The following is a 15398-nucleotide window of genomic DNA, read 5'->3' as shown; positions in this document are numbered from 1 at the left end:
AATAGAAACTTAAGCAACAAATTCACTTCCGGAACCTAGTACAATACAGTGGAGCGGGTGGTTATCTTAAAGTGTGACATGTTTACATAGGCAGTTCCTATTCCATGTATGGATGTGGGCGTGTGGGAATTTCACTAGTAGATATTCAACTATAGCATACTTGGATTGGATTTGTTTATTGTCACATGTACCAAGATACAGTGAAAAGTATTTTACTGCGAGCAGCTCAACAGATCATTAAGTACATGAAAATACATAATAGGGCAACACAGGGTACACAATGTAACTAGATAACACCTGCATCGGGTGATGCAAAAAGGGGTGTAGTGTTAATGAGGTCAGTCCATAAGAGGGTCGTTTAGGAGTCTGGTAACAGTGGGGAAGAAGCTGTTTTTGAGTCTGTTCGTGCGTGTTCTCCGACTTCTGTATCTCCTGCCCGATGGAAGAAGTTGGAAGAGTGAGTAAGCCGGGTGGGAGGGGTCTTTGATTATGCTGCCCGCTTTCCCCAGGCAGCGGGAGGTGTAGATGGAGTCAATGGATGGGAGGCAGGTTCGTGTGTGGTGTTCACAACTCTGAAGTTTCTTGCGGTCCTGGGCCGAGCAGTTGCCGTACCAGGCTGTGATGCAGCCAGATAGGATGCTTTCTATGGTGCATCTGTAAAAGGTGGTAAGAGTTAATGTGGACATGCCGGATTTCCTTAGTTTCCTGAGGATGTTGTGCTTTCTTGGTGGTAGCGTCGACGTGGGTGGGCCAGGACAGATTTTTGGAGATGTGTACCCCTAGGAATTTGAAACTGCTAGCCATCTCCACCTTGGCCCTGAGATCTCACTTCACTCCAACTGGCCAGGCGGCACAGAGAGTTGAAGTATAGTTTAAACTTTTATTGCAAACTAAAACCAGGGAAATAAGCAACCACCAGATGGCTAGCTAGTTTCCTGAGCACAGAAAATACAATTCTGTTTTATCTGTAGTAATTAACAGACACCAATCAAGAGAATACCTTTGTTCAAAAATTATCTGTATCCACTCACAATTATGAATTAGGATTGCATAATGCATTATACACGAATATAGTTATCAATCATAACCAAGGGACGTACACAATATTATAAAGTGCCAAGCACATAGGTGCTTCATCTTATCTACAAGCCCTCAGACAGCTAGTAGATTAATTAGACGCCTGAGCTTTAGCACCCCCAAACTCCCCTCCATTGTCCTGTGTTCTCTGATGATCACGTGAGTGGCAGCTGCCTGGAATCAATCAACTTTGTGTGCAGGCATCCTTGCCTCAGTTACAAGTCCTTGGGAGTTGTATGACCCGAGATTTATCTTTCTCCAGAATCTTCTTTGTCTCTGCAAACAGTGTGAGCCCTTAGGTTTTAATTTAAACCTAGTATGTAGGTTTATACCTAAATCTACTTCGTAAGTGGGAAATGTTAATGGAAATCCAAAAGCATGGCTAGCATGCCTGACTTTAAACCGAGATCTGTCTTACATTTGTGTGCCCTGGTCTAAAGACTGAACTTTGACATCACACCCCATGTACAAATAGCATGGGAGAACTGATATACAGTTTCGAAGCATTTCCCGACAAGCGTCACCTGGTCACACTTCCATAACGTTTCCCATTCTAAAGTGCCTTGAAACCACTACTTTCAGTTGTCAGGATAAAGTTGCAGGTTCAAACCCCAAACCACCATCTGCCTCTGTTTATTACATATATATTTATCAACTGACCGTGCACAATGTTAGACCGCACAGATAAAAACAAAGTGCTGGAAAAACTCCGCAGGTCTGGCAGCATCTGTGGAGAGAGAAACAAGAGTTACCGTGAGCAGTCCATTCGATTCTTCAGAGCTCTGACAAGGAGTTGTACGGGCTGGAAATGTTAACTCTTTCTCTTTCCCCATACGGTGCCAGACCTGCTGAGTTTTTACAGCACTTTCTGATTTTTTAAATTTCAGATTTCCAGCATCCCAAAAATAAGATAATATTTGGGAAGGAAAAACAAATAAATAAATAGATAAAAAATATTTTGAAAAAGAGGGAAGTAGATGCAACACAATGTCCCTTTATATTAGAGATTTTAATGTAGAGTGAAGCCACCTCGCTGGTAAGCTGGGGCTGGCGAGTGAATGGAAGCGTGGTGGGGAATGGCTGTGGCAGGTCGAACCCTGAATGGGGAATAAAGATTAGGAAAGTAGTTTCGAGAGTGAATATCTGGGGGATTTATGGGATAGGGGAGGGGGTAGGGAATGCTGGCTGATAGAATTTTAGAATAAGGGTTGGGCTCACTATATGGGTGAAACCAAAGGTTATAAAAATGAGGTGAGGTATTGAAAATACTGGTGAGGAGACAGACATACCCCTCGGAAGGGCGATGGCTGAACGGGTAGCGAGAAGAGGTGAGAAAACCCCAGTCCGGTTTCTGACTTGGAACGTAAGGGGACTGGGACGTCCAGTGAAGAGGACAAGAGTCCTCTCCCGTCTGAGAGCTTGAAAGCCAACGCGATGCTACTACAGGAGACTCATTTGAGGGTAAAGGATCAGTTATGGTTCCAAAAGGGATGGGTGAATCAGATCTTCCACTCCGATTTTGATAGCAAGGCTCAAGGGTTGGCAATATTGCTGATCAAAAGGGTTAGATTTCAGATGGAGCAAGTAATAATTGATCAAGGGGGCATGTATGTCATCATCTAAAGTATTTTGGAGAGGAGATCTGTTGTACTGGTCAGTGTATGTGCCCCGAACTGGGACGATCTAGGATTTATGAAAAAGCTGGTAGCAGCTTGATACACATCAGTTAGTTTTAGGTGGAGATTTGAACACTGTACTGAACCGAAAGTTAAATTGTTTGAATCCAGGCACATTTACTCCTTCAGTTGGGGCAAAAGTTTTGACACTTATGGAGAAGGTGGGAGCGTAGACCAGTGGCAGTTTTTACACTGGAGGGAAGAGAATACTCTCCGGTACACAATGTATACTCAAGGACGATTTTTTTTTTTTCTCATCATGGGGAGGATGCTACTACTGGGGGTGAGTGAAGTGGATTATTCCGCCATTGTTATTTCAGACCATGCCCCACAATTGGTAGAAGTAGTCTTGGAGAAAGGGTCAATTCAAAGACCGGTTTGGCAGATGAATGTGGGAATGGTGGCAGAAAAGATGAGTCGGTTAAGACGGGCTAGAGGAGCCGTGTATGAATAAGACCATAGACATCGGAGCAGAATTAGGCCACTCGGCCCATCGGGTTTGCTGTGCTATTCAATCATGGCTGATATTTTTCTCATCCCCATTCTCCTGCCTTTTCCCCCATAACCCCTGATCTCCTTATTAATCAAGAACATATCTATCTCTGTCTTAAAGACACGATGATTTGGCCTCCACAGCCTTCTGGCTGAAGAAATTCTTCCATCTCTGCTTTAAAGGATCCTTCCTTTAGTATGAGAATGTGCCTTCTGGTTCTAGTTTTTCCTACTAGTGGAAACATTCTCTCCATGCCCACTCTATCCAGGCCTCACAGTATTCTATAAGTTTCGATAAGATTCCCCCCCCTCATCCTTCTAAACTCTGAGTACAGACCCAGAGTCCTTAGCCGTCCCTCATACGACAAGTTCTAAATTCGAGGGATCATTCTTGTGAATCCCCTCTGGACCCTTTCCAAGGCCAGCGCATCCTTCCTCGGAAATGGGGCCCAAAACTGCTCCCAATACTCCAAATAGGGTCTGACCAGAGCCTTATACAGCCTCAGAAGTACATCCCTGCTCTTGTATTCTAGCCCTCTGGGCATGAATGCCAACATTGCATTTGTCTTCCTAATAGCCGAATGAACCTGCACGTTAACCTTAAGAGAATCTTGAACAAGTACTCCCAAGTCCCTTCGTGCTTCTGATTTCCTAAGTGTTTCCCCATTTAGAAAATAGGCTATGCCTCCATTCCTTCTTCCAATCCAAAGTGCATAACTTCACACTTTTCCACATGTAATCCATCTGCCACTATGGGGACAAGGCTAGTCTGATGTAGGCAGGCCAACGTGGGCGTAAGGCGGCTCAGGAGATTATACAGGTCCAGGTTGGAGATTGGTTTCAGCACCGGGGCAGGTGAATAAGGGGCGGGATTCTCCACTCCCGTTCCGAAGTGCCCACCGTGTCGTGAACGCCGTCGAGGTTCACGATGGCGCGAAACGGCCCCGATCCCGACCCCGACAATGGGCTAGGATCGGGGCCGCGTCATCTACACGCGCCAGGCCTTGTCGCCGCGTAAAGGCGGCGGTGCATAGATGACGCGGCGGCACCGCATAACTGGCGTCACCCGTGCATGCGTGGTTGCGGTCCTCTCTTCAGTCCGCCCCGCAAGAAGATGGCGGACGGATCTTGCGGGGCCGCGGAAGGAAGGAGGTCCTCCTTCATAGAGGACGGCCCGACGATCGGTGGGCACCGATCGCGGGCCATGCCACATTTCAGGTACCCCCCGGTGCAGGATCTCCCCCCCCCCCCCCCCCCCCCCCCCACCCTTGCAGGCACCCCCCCCCCAGCGTTCCCACGCTGTTCCCGACGGCAGCGACCAGGTGTGGACGGCGCCGGGGGGAACCTGCCGTTTTGGCCTGGCCGCTCGGCCCATCCGGGCCCGAGAATAGCGGGGGTGCTGGAGAATCGCCATTTTGGTTGTCTCCGGCGATTCTGTGGCCCGCGGAACTCGACGGAGCCGTTCCCGCCGCTTGGGAGAATCGCAGGAGGGCGTCGGACCGGCGGCCCGGGAAATTTTGGCGGCTCGGGCGATTCTCCCAACCGGCGCGGGAGTGGAGAATCTCGCCCAAGGTGTTCGAAAAGTTCTGTTGAAATTTGAGGGTAGCACAGTGATGCAGTGGTTAGCACTGCTGCATCACGGTGCCGAGATCCCAGGTTCGTTCCCAACTCTGGGTCACTGTCCATGTGGAGTTTGCACATTCTCCCCGTGTTTGTGTGGGTTTCACCCCCACAACCCAAAGATATGCAGACTAGGTGGATTGGTCATGCTAAATTACCCCTTAATTGGAAAAAAATGAATTGGGTTCTCTAAATTTTAAAAAAAGAAAGAAATTTGTATAGATCAGAGCCCCCAGGGGATGTGTGGGATGTGCAAAAATTCTTTGAGGAATTTAAATTTCCTATTCTAGGTGAAGAGGATAGGGCCAGACTGGAGGGGCCCATAAATGTGTAGGAAATACATATTGCAACGGGGAAGATGCAGACAGGGGAAGGCATGCATGAGCGGATGGTTTCCCAGTGGAATTCTATAAGAAATTTATGGATAAGCTGGCTCCATTACTAATGATGTTTGAAGATGCAGTAAGGGGGGGGGGGTGCTCCCAGAGATGAAGCAAGCATCAATTTCACTATTGTAAAAAGATAAAGATCAGATGGAGTGTGGTTCATATCGATTAATATCATTAATCATAGATGTTAAGATATTGATGAAGGTATTGGCCCTTAGATTGGAGAAGTGCCTGCCGCTGATAATAGGGAAAGACCAGATGGGATTCGTAAAGGGGAGACGGTTAGCTTCAAATGTACAATGCCTGTTAAACATGGTTTTGGCTTTAGCAGAGGGGACGGAACAGGAGGTGATACTGGCATTAGATGCAGAGAAGGCGTTCGATAGTGTCGAATGGAAGTATTTGTTTGCAGTGTGCAACAGTTTGGAATTGGGCCTAAATTCGCTCCTTTGGTCAAATTATTGTATGCAGATCTGAGGGCGATGTATGAACAAATGAAATGAGTTTGCAGTACTTTCAGCTACAGAGGGGAACGAGACCGGGGTGCCCCATGTCCCCTCTACTATCTACTTTAGCATTAGGACATTTGGCCAATGTTTTAGGCCTCTCCGAAACGAGGGATTCTGGCGGGGATTCGTTGATGTTACGTTTGAGGTGCTGAGGGTTTCCCCTTCTTATTCTTCACCTTTCTGATCTCCCTCGCCGCCTCCTGCTTTCTCAGTTGATGAGCCAAAACCCTGCTCGCCTTCTCCCCATATTCATAAACTGTCCCCCTGGCCCTCCGCAACTGCCCCACCACCTTACCCATAGACACCTGCCTGAACTCCATCTGGAGCTTCTGCCGCACTTTCAACAACACAACCCTGCCTCCGATTACCTCCTATCAGCCTACACGATCACATCCACCAGCCTAGCCATCTCTGCCCGCTCTGCCTTGTCCCTATGTGCCCGGATCAATATAAACTCCCCCCTGACCACTGCCGTACGTGCCTGCCATAGGGTGGCGGCAGACACCTCACCCGTATCATTCAACTCCACATACCCCAGAATAGCGTCCCTCACCCGCTAACACACCACCTCATCCGCTAACAACCCCACATCTAATCTTCATATGGTCAATCCCCACTCTCAGTGGGTCTATCACCATCGCCAGGTCCTCCAGGGCATCCCTCCTCTGCTGACAACTTTCCATTCAGAAAGTCCATCAACTGCTCCGACAACCATTGGACTGGTAGGGCCGACCCCTTACTCTCCGCCATCTTTCCCTGTGTCATGAAGAGCTTCTTGCTCTTGTAGCTCTTTTCTTCTAAACCCAGTTCTGGTCCACAAATCCATTCACCAATGGAGTATAGCCTTTCTCCACCACCCCTGCACCCTTTTCCTTCAAAACATCTGCCCGGCAACCGGGGAACGGGACTGAAAATATCGCCTCGAGCGGGAGCTGCCAAATGTGCGACAACTCGCACTCCATGGCCGCCACCGGAAGTGCACTTTATGTATATGAGAAATTGTGAAAAGGCTAATAAAAATATTTATTAAAAAATGATTTCCAGCATTCACAGTATTTTGTTTTTGTTATTCTCGGACTGAGTCCACACTGTTATGTGCTGCTTATTTCTAGGTCCTGCGTTTACTGGAAGACATGGCGTTGCCAGAGCTTGTCCTACAGTTGGCAGCAATTGCGGTGACCGAAGCAAGGGATGATTGGAAGATTTTGGTAACTGTTTCTATTCCTCTTTGGCTGTAACTCGCACAAGCCTTGGTCCAAAAATAGACAAAAGAGCTGAACTCTAGAGGGCAGTTGGAGATAGAATGAAAAAATGAAATGAAAACCACTTATTGCCACAAGTAAGCTTCGATTAAGTTACTGTGAAAAGCCCCTAGTCGCCACATTCCAGCGCCTGTTCGGGGAGGCTGGTATGGGAATTGAACTGTGCTGCTGGCCTGCCTTGGTCTGTTTTCAAAGCCAGTGATTTAGCCCAGTGTGCTAAATCAGCCCCTAGGCAACTAATGTTGGCTTTCCCAACAGCACTCCCATCCCAGGAACAAATGTTAATTCCAGGTTGCTGTGGTGATACCTTTTACTTTGGAGGTGGTGTTGATGATGTCAATAAGTTAGCAAGGCAAAGGAGAATGATCGTGAAGGGGGACTGATTTGGGCTCTATTCAAGAAAGAAATGGAGAATACCCAGGCTGACTAGGTGGGGGATAGAGGTGTAGAAGGAGAGGGTGTCCATAGTGAATGTAATCGTGCCCGTCCACAGTAATCATGGTGACGCTGAGTGTATGTGTTGATGTGACTATAATCCTGGGGATTGTTGAATCTTGTAATAGTGATGTTTTCCCTCAGAGGGCAGTACCCACCCATGTTAATCATCTTGCTTTCTCCAGGCTGCGCTCTGGACCAAGATTTTCAAGCATCACTTGGACCTGGGCCACAACCATCAGGCTTATGAATCACTAACCCAGAATCCGGACAGCAGTAGGTGAGTAAATGGAACTGAGATGTTGGCACCATCTGCCCCTGCCCTCTCACAGTGACATGATGAGCTGGCACACCATGGTGTGATGTTGAGTTCAGCGTTGTGAGCATTGTTTGAAGGGTCATTAGCAGCCATGCTGAGAGCTCACCCTGGATTAGCTCCAACACAGCTGTGTAGTAGTGGATGATGGAGTCCTGTTCTGGGGCATATGGGCAGAGTTACAGCAGCACCGATGAAAGTGACAGCTGCTGAATCTCTCCCACACCCTTCCCCCACAGGGAGGTGGGATACTCATTCTGGTGCTGTTCAGGGTGGGACTTGTCTCAGCTGTTGATTTACAATGGGACTTTGTCTCTGCATATTCCCATATTCACAGGATTGGTATGTTTGTCCTGTAGACAATACTTAGTTTGCTTCAGGGCTGTGTATGCAAGTGTGAGGCAGTTCTGATGGAGACCTGTGCAGGTAATGCCAGCTGACTGAGGTGTAAAATGTCCTGTACAATACATTGAAGAAGGGGCTCAGGCCAGTGTTGGTTAGTGTTCAGCAGCTGAAAAGGGTCATTTTTCTTTGGATGACACTCCTCGTATGTTCGGCTCTAAGTGTCACCTATTGTGTCTCAGGACAGCGAAAATTAGTGCACTGTTAAACAAATATGGATTGCAGTGCCATCCTGCTGCTAGTGATACTAGTATGGTTTTATAGCTATACCTGTCACAGCAAGTGATGTTGCAACCCTTTTATCATGGACTGGAACCCATTGAGAGCCTGTTCCTGGTGTAAGGAGGCTCTGGTCTCACCTACATGAATTTGTAGTCTGTATAATATTTTGGATTCAGGCTGGTTCCTGCCGGCTTACTGCTGCTACCAACAACACAGTTTGTTCCAAACCAATGTTGTACTAATTGATATATTGTATTGATATGCCTTTCTCTTTGGCTGAAGGAAGGGGAATGGCTGGGAAAGTGGAGCACTTTTATTGTCTTTGTGTTTCACGTGTGAGGTGTGTGTGTCTCCTTGCAGACAGCTGGACTGCCTGCGTCAGCTGGTGGTGGTTTTGTGTGAGCGCTCACAACTTCAGGACCTGGTGGAATTTCCTTACATCAACCTTCATGATGAGGTAAGTGAGGCCTGGGATTTTACAAGGGGAGGTGGGAGGGGGCCTCTCAGTCAGGCTATTATCCAACCAGTTGCTGTTCGAATGGAATAGTCTATCATAAAATGATTCACCAACACCTTCCGGACCTGTGATCATCTAGAAGGACGACAGCAGCAAATACCTGGGACCACCTACTACCTTGGAGGTTCCCCTCCAAGCCATTCACCATCATGACTTGGAAATATATCACCATTCCTTCACTGTCACTGGAATCACTCCCTATCAGCACCATGTGTGTACCTACACCATAGGGACTGCATTGCTTCAAGAAGACAGCTCACCACCACTTTCTGAAGGGCAACTAGGGATGGACAATTAAAAACTGGCGTAGCCAGTGACTTCCACATTCCATTAAAAAAAGAGAAATGCACAGGAAGAGTCATTCAGTCTGTCCAATCCACTCTGGCTATCTGCAAGAGAACTCAGCTTGTTCAATTACCTGGCCCTTTCCCCAAATCCCTGAAAATATTGCAATGCTGCTTAACCAATTCCCATGTGAAAGCCTAGATTGAATCTGTCTTCGCCACATTAGCTAGTACATTCCAGATCCTGAGATCTCACTGCGTAAAATGATGGTTCCTCATGTCGCCTTCGCTCCTTTGACCTGTCACCTTAAATCGGTGTCCTCTGGTTCTCACTCCTCTGCCACAAGGAACAGTTGTTCTCTCTCTACTCTGACCAGACCCCCTCATGATTTTAAACACCTTTATCATATCTCCTCGAACCTCTCCAGAGAACAACCTGGCTCCTTCAATCTAGCCACAGGATTGAAGTTCCTCACCTTTGGAGCCCATTGGTGTAAATCTTTTTTGCATCTTCTCTGATGCCCTCAACACCTTTGCTAAGGTTGGGTACCCAAAGTTCAGAATTCAATTCCGACTGAAGCAGTATTTCCGATAGGTAACATTGTAACATCCTTGCTTTTGGATTCTGCCTCTACAAATAAAATAGTTGGGTATTCTAAAAATATTTTAAAATCATCTGCTTATTTCACCTACCTGGTCCTCTTGAAGTCAATCATTAACCTCCTCTGTTCACAATTCTTCCAAGATTTGTGTCATCTGCAAGTTTGCAAGTTTGAAGTTGTGCCTTGTACACCCAATCAATACTATCTGTCATGAACAGCAGTGGCTCAATAGTGACCCTGGGGAAACACTTCTTTCAGGCTGAAAAACAAATATTCACCAATGTTGTTTCCTGTCATTCAGCCAGTTTTGTATCCTTGCTGTCACTGTCCTTTGATTTCATGGACTTCAACTTTGAAACTTCCTTCGATGCCCTTTTGGAAGAGCGGTAGCACAGTGGTTAGCACCGCTCCAGGGTCCCAGGTAAGATTCCCAGCTTGGATCACTGTCTGTGCTGAGACTGCATATTCTCCCAGTGTCAGCGTGGGTTTCCTCCGGGTGCTCCAGTTTCATCCCACAGTCGAAGGGTGTGCACGTTAGGTGCATTGCCATGCTAAATCATTCATAGTGTCCAAAAAAGAAAGGTTAGGTGTGGGCTTAAGTAGGGTGTCAGGCCAGCACGGTGTCGCAGCGGTTAGCACTGCTGTCTCACTGCGTCGAGGTCCCAGGTTCGACCCCGGCTCTGGGTCACTGTCTGTGTGGAGTTTGCACATTCTCCCGTGTTTGCGTGGGTTTGCGTGCAGGGTAGGTGGATTGGCCACACAAAAATTGCCCCTTAATTGGAAAAAATGAATTGGGTACTCTAAATCAAAAAAAAAAAAGTAGGGTGCTCTGTCCAAGAGCCGGTGCAGACCCAATGGGCCGAATGGCCTCCTTCTGCACTGTAAATTATATGATATACACCACATCACGGTAGCACAGTGGGTAGCACTGTTGCTTCACAACTCCAGGGTCCCAGGTTCGATTTTTGGCTTGGGTCACTGTCTGTGTGGAGTCTGCACGTTTTCCCCGTGCTGCGTGGGTTTCCTCTCTCAAATCCCAAAAGACGTGCTGTTAGGTGAATTGGACATTCTGAATTCTCCCTCTGTACCAGAACAGGTGCCAGAATGTGGCGACTAGGGGCGTTTCACAGTAACTTCATTGCAGTGTGTTAACATTAATCTTTTACATTTCCTCATCAGAAAACTCAAATTAAACAAGATTTGCCCATTAACAGTTCCCGTGCTGACTTTCCTTAGCTGATCCATGTTTATCGAAATGATTTTATTCTGAATGATCACTTTTCTAAATGATTTGCACGACTGCGCAGCTGACTGGCCTGTAGTTATGAATAAACTAATTTGGAGCCAGTCGGCCCCTCGAGCCTGCGCCACCATTCAATAAGATCATGGCTGATCTCATTTTAACCTCCTGCCTCCCCCCCAATAACCTTTCACCCGCTTGCTTCAACTACCTTTTGAGGAAGAGAGTTCCAGAGTGTCTCAGTCCTCTGACAGAATTTTTTTTTTTTTTTCACACCGTCTGAAATGGCCGACCCCCAAATTCTAGGTTCTCCTTTCCACATCCACCCTGTCAAATCCTTCAGGATCTTATCTCTTACAATCAAGTCGCCTCTTGCTCTTCTAAACTCCAGCCTAGCCTGTCCAACCTTTCCTCCTGAGACAACCTGCCCATTCCAGGTATTAATCTAGCAAACCTTCTCTGAACTGTTCCTAATGCATTTACATATTTCCTTGAATCAGACCAGTATTGCATACAATACTCTAGATGTGATCTTACCAATGCCCTGTAGAACTGAAGCATAATCTTCCTATTTTTGTCATCATTTCCCCTTGCAATAAAAGATCACATTCTATTAGCTTTCCTAATTATTTGCTGTATCTGCATATTAATCTTTTGTGTTTCATGCACTAGGATACCAAGATCCCTCTCTCTACCTCCGGCCTCTGCAATCTCTCACCATTTCGATAATGTGCTTCTTTTATTCTTCTTGCTAAAATGGACCTCTCATTTTCGCACATTATACTCCCGTTTGCTACACATCTAACCTACACATCTAACCTATCTATCCTTTTGTAGTCTCATTATGTCCCATTCACAACTTATTTTCCTACCTTTGTTTGTGTCATACCAGACCATCGGCCCCTTAATTCAAATCATTGATTTTGGGTTGTTACTTGTATCCTGTACAGTGAAGACTGATGAAAATTACCTCTTCATCTGTACCTCCTTACTTTCCATTATCAATTCTCCAGACTCACTTTCTATAGGACAAGCACTTATTTGGTTAACTTTCTTATTTAAATATCCACAGAAACTCTTTACTATTTGTCTTTATATTTCTAACTAGCTTTCTCTCGTACTCTAACTTTTCCCTCAATCTTTTAATCATTATTTACTGTTTTTAAATTCTGTCTAATCCTCTGACCTGTCACCCATCTGTGTGCAATTCTATTCTTTTTCTTTAAGTTTGATACTGTCATGAAGCTTTTTAGTTAACCACGGATGGTGGGCCCTCCCCTTGGAATTTTTCTTTCTTGTTTGAATATAGTTGCTGGATTTATCCGTACACTTTTTTTTAAATGCGTGTAATATTTGCAATTCTCCAGTCTCCTGTTTGGCTGGGGGGGCGGGGGGGGTCTCCTCATGAGCCCCCTTTTCCAAACAGATTTGATAGCTGTATGGCCAGTTGTCCAGAGCAGGGAGTCCTCCCATCCACTAAATTCTGCCCCAAAGTTATTTAGTCCCCTTGAGCTGTCCTCCAGTTTGGTTGCGGTTATAGCCACAACATCATATTCCCAGGTGGCGAGCTGCAACTTTGTTTCCCACACTCTTGTGCGTTTAATATGCATACAAACCTAATTTAGACCTTCGGGCATTCCCTCTGACCCCCCCTCCACTGCACTGTTTCTTGTTCTACTGCTATCTACCTCTCCCAATCCTTTTTGTATCCTTTGTGTGTCTTGTTTCTCCTTTTTAATGCTACCTCCTGGTTCTCATCCCTCTGCCAATTTAGTTTAAACTCTTGTCAACAGCACTAGCAAACTGCCCTGCAAGGTTACTGATCCCGGCTCTGTTGAGGTACAAAGTTTCAAGCCCATACAGGTCCTATCTCCACCCGAAACTATCTCATTGCCTCAAGAATTGAAAGTTCCGACTCCTTCATCATTTTTTCAGTGACCTGTCCATCTACTCTGTCCTATTTGTGTACTTACTAGTGAGTGGTATTGGGAGTGTGCTGAAGATTCCTTTCTTTGAGGTCCTGCTTCCCTGTTTATTTCCTGACTCCAAAGATTTGCCAGCATGGCATCATCTTCCTTTTGGACAATGTGATTTAAAAAAATAAATGTAGAATACCCAATTCTTTTTTAAAAATCAAATTAAGGGGCAATTTAGGTGGCCTCGCCCCTCACCATTGCCTTTAGAGTCTCCCAGACAAATCCACCTTCCCTGCACATCTTTTTGGGTTATGGGGGTGAGAACCACGTAGACATGGGGAGAATATGCAAACTCCACACAGACAGTGACCCGGGACCGGGATCGGACCTGGTTCCTCGGTGGCGTGATGCAGCAGTGCTAACCACTGCACCACCTTAAGACATAGAAGCAGAATTAGGCCACTCGGCCCATCGAGTCCGTTCCGTCATTCAATCATGGCTGATATTTTTCTCATCCCCCATTCTCCTGCCTTCTTCCCATAACTCTTGATCCCCTTATTAATCAAGAACCTATCTATCTCCGACTTAAAGACACTCAGTGATTTGGCCTCCACAGCCTTCTGCGACAAAAAGTTCCACCCTCTGGCGGAAGATATTCCTCCGCATCTCTGTTTTAAAGGACCGTCCCTTTAGTCTGAGATGGTGACCTCTGCTTCTAGTTTTTCCTACAAGTGGAAACATCCACTCTATCCAGGCCTCGCAGTATCCTGTAAGTTTCAATAGGATCCCCCCCCCTCATCCTTCTAAACTCCAACGAGTACAGACCCAGAGTTCTCAACCGTTACTCATACGACAAGCTGTTCATTCCAGGGATCATTCTTGTGAACCTCCTCTGAACCCTTTCCAAGGCCAGCTCATCTTCCCTTAGATATGGGGCCCAAAACTGCTCACAATACTCCAAATGGGGTCTGACCAGAGCCTTATACAGCCTCAGAAGTACATCCCTGGTCTTGTATTCTAGCCCTCTTGACTTGAATGCTAACATTGTATTTGCCTTTCTAACTGACGACTGAACCTGCATGTTAACCTTTTTTTAATAAATATTTTTATTCTCCTTTTTCACATTTTCTCCCAAATTTACACCCACCAACAATAAACAATAAGCAGTAACAAATTCAGTGTCAATCCCCATATCAACAACAACAATCCCATCGTCCCACCAAACCCCTAAACAGCAGCCCGCATGTTAACATAAACAAATAACAAAAAAGAATCAGGGATCACCCATAGTCACCATTGACACATACAGTCCCCCTCACCCCACCCCCCCACAATGTTCGATGTTATTCAATTCTTGAAAGTGCATAATGAATAATGCCCATGAATTGTAGAACCCCCTCCATCCTTTCCCTCAGTTCAAACTTAACCTTCTCAAGAGTTAAGAATTCCAACAGGTCCCCCCGCCACGCCAAGGCACAGGGTGGAGAGTTGCTTTCCATCCCAACAGGATCCGCCTTTGGGCGATCAGCGAGGCGAAGGCTACAACATCTTCCTCCGCACCCGTTTCCAACCCCGGCTGGTCCGACACCCCGAATATGGCTTCCCTAAAACCTCCTTCCAGTGATCCTCCAGCTTTGGACAGGAGCCCCCCCCCCCCCCCCCCCCGCAACATTCACACACACCTTCTACACCTTCAAAGAGCCGGCTCATCCTTGCCTTGTGACGTGTGCTCTATATACCACTTTCAGCTGTATCAGCCACAACCTTGCGCATGAGGTGGAGGCGTTCCCTCTCCGGAGCACCTCACACAAGAACCCCTCCTCCATATCCTCTCCCAACTCTTCCTTCCACTTTGCTTTGATCCCTTCCAGTGGTGCCTTCTCCTCTTCCAAAATAGCCCCATAAACCGCCGATACTACCCCCTTCTCCATCCCCCTGTCGTCAGCACCTCCTCCAACAATGTGGAGGCCAGCTCCACCGGGAAGCTCTGTATCTCCTTCCTGGCAAAATCTCGAACCTGCATGTATCTAAACATTTCCCCCTGCTCCAACCCATATTTCTCTCCCAACTCCTGCAAACCGACCCACCAGAAACAAATCTTTTAGTGTCTTAATCCCCTTCTCCTCCCATTTCTGAAAATTTCTGTCCCACTTCCCTCATCTTCTAATCTGTGGTTCCCCCGAATTGGCATTTCCCTTGACCCTGCCCCCAACCCGAAGTGTTGGCGAAACTGCCTCCAAATTCTCAATGAAGCTATTATTACCGGACTCCAAGTATTTCCCTGGGGCCATCGGGAGCGGCGTTGTTGCTAGAGCTTTCAATCACGAGCCCCTGCACAAACTCTCCTCCATTCTGACCCACTGGGAATCTAATCCTCTGACCCAGCTCTGCACCTTCTCCACATTCATCGCCCAGTAATAATACATCAGGTTCGGAAGA

The 15398-nt window shown here is 46.7% G+C and overlaps 1 protein-coding gene across 1 annotated transcript in view; it reads left to right on the top strand.

Annotated features, from left to right (window-relative positions):
• The window catches only part of nup160 (nucleoporin 160), a 125077-nt gene that overhangs the window by 67496 nt on the left and 42183 nt on the right, over positions 1–15398 (top strand). The window contains exons 24-26 of the mRNA XM_072518792.1: positions 6876–6971; positions 7646–7740; positions 8761–8857. Coding sequence (XP_072374893.1) covers positions 6876–6971; positions 7646–7740; positions 8761–8857 — 288 coding nt within the window. The remainder of the gene's footprint in view (positions 1–6875; positions 6972–7645; positions 7741–8760; positions 8858–15398) is intronic.

This window comes from Scyliorhinus torazame, chromosome 10 (assembly GCF_047496885.1).
Source record: "Scyliorhinus torazame isolate Kashiwa2021f chromosome 10, sScyTor2.1, whole genome shotgun sequence".
Classification (NCBI taxonomy): Eukaryota; Metazoa; Chordata; class Chondrichthyes; order Carcharhiniformes; family Scyliorhinidae; genus Scyliorhinus; species Scyliorhinus torazame.
This window is presented reverse-complemented; position numbering and strand designations above follow the sequence as displayed.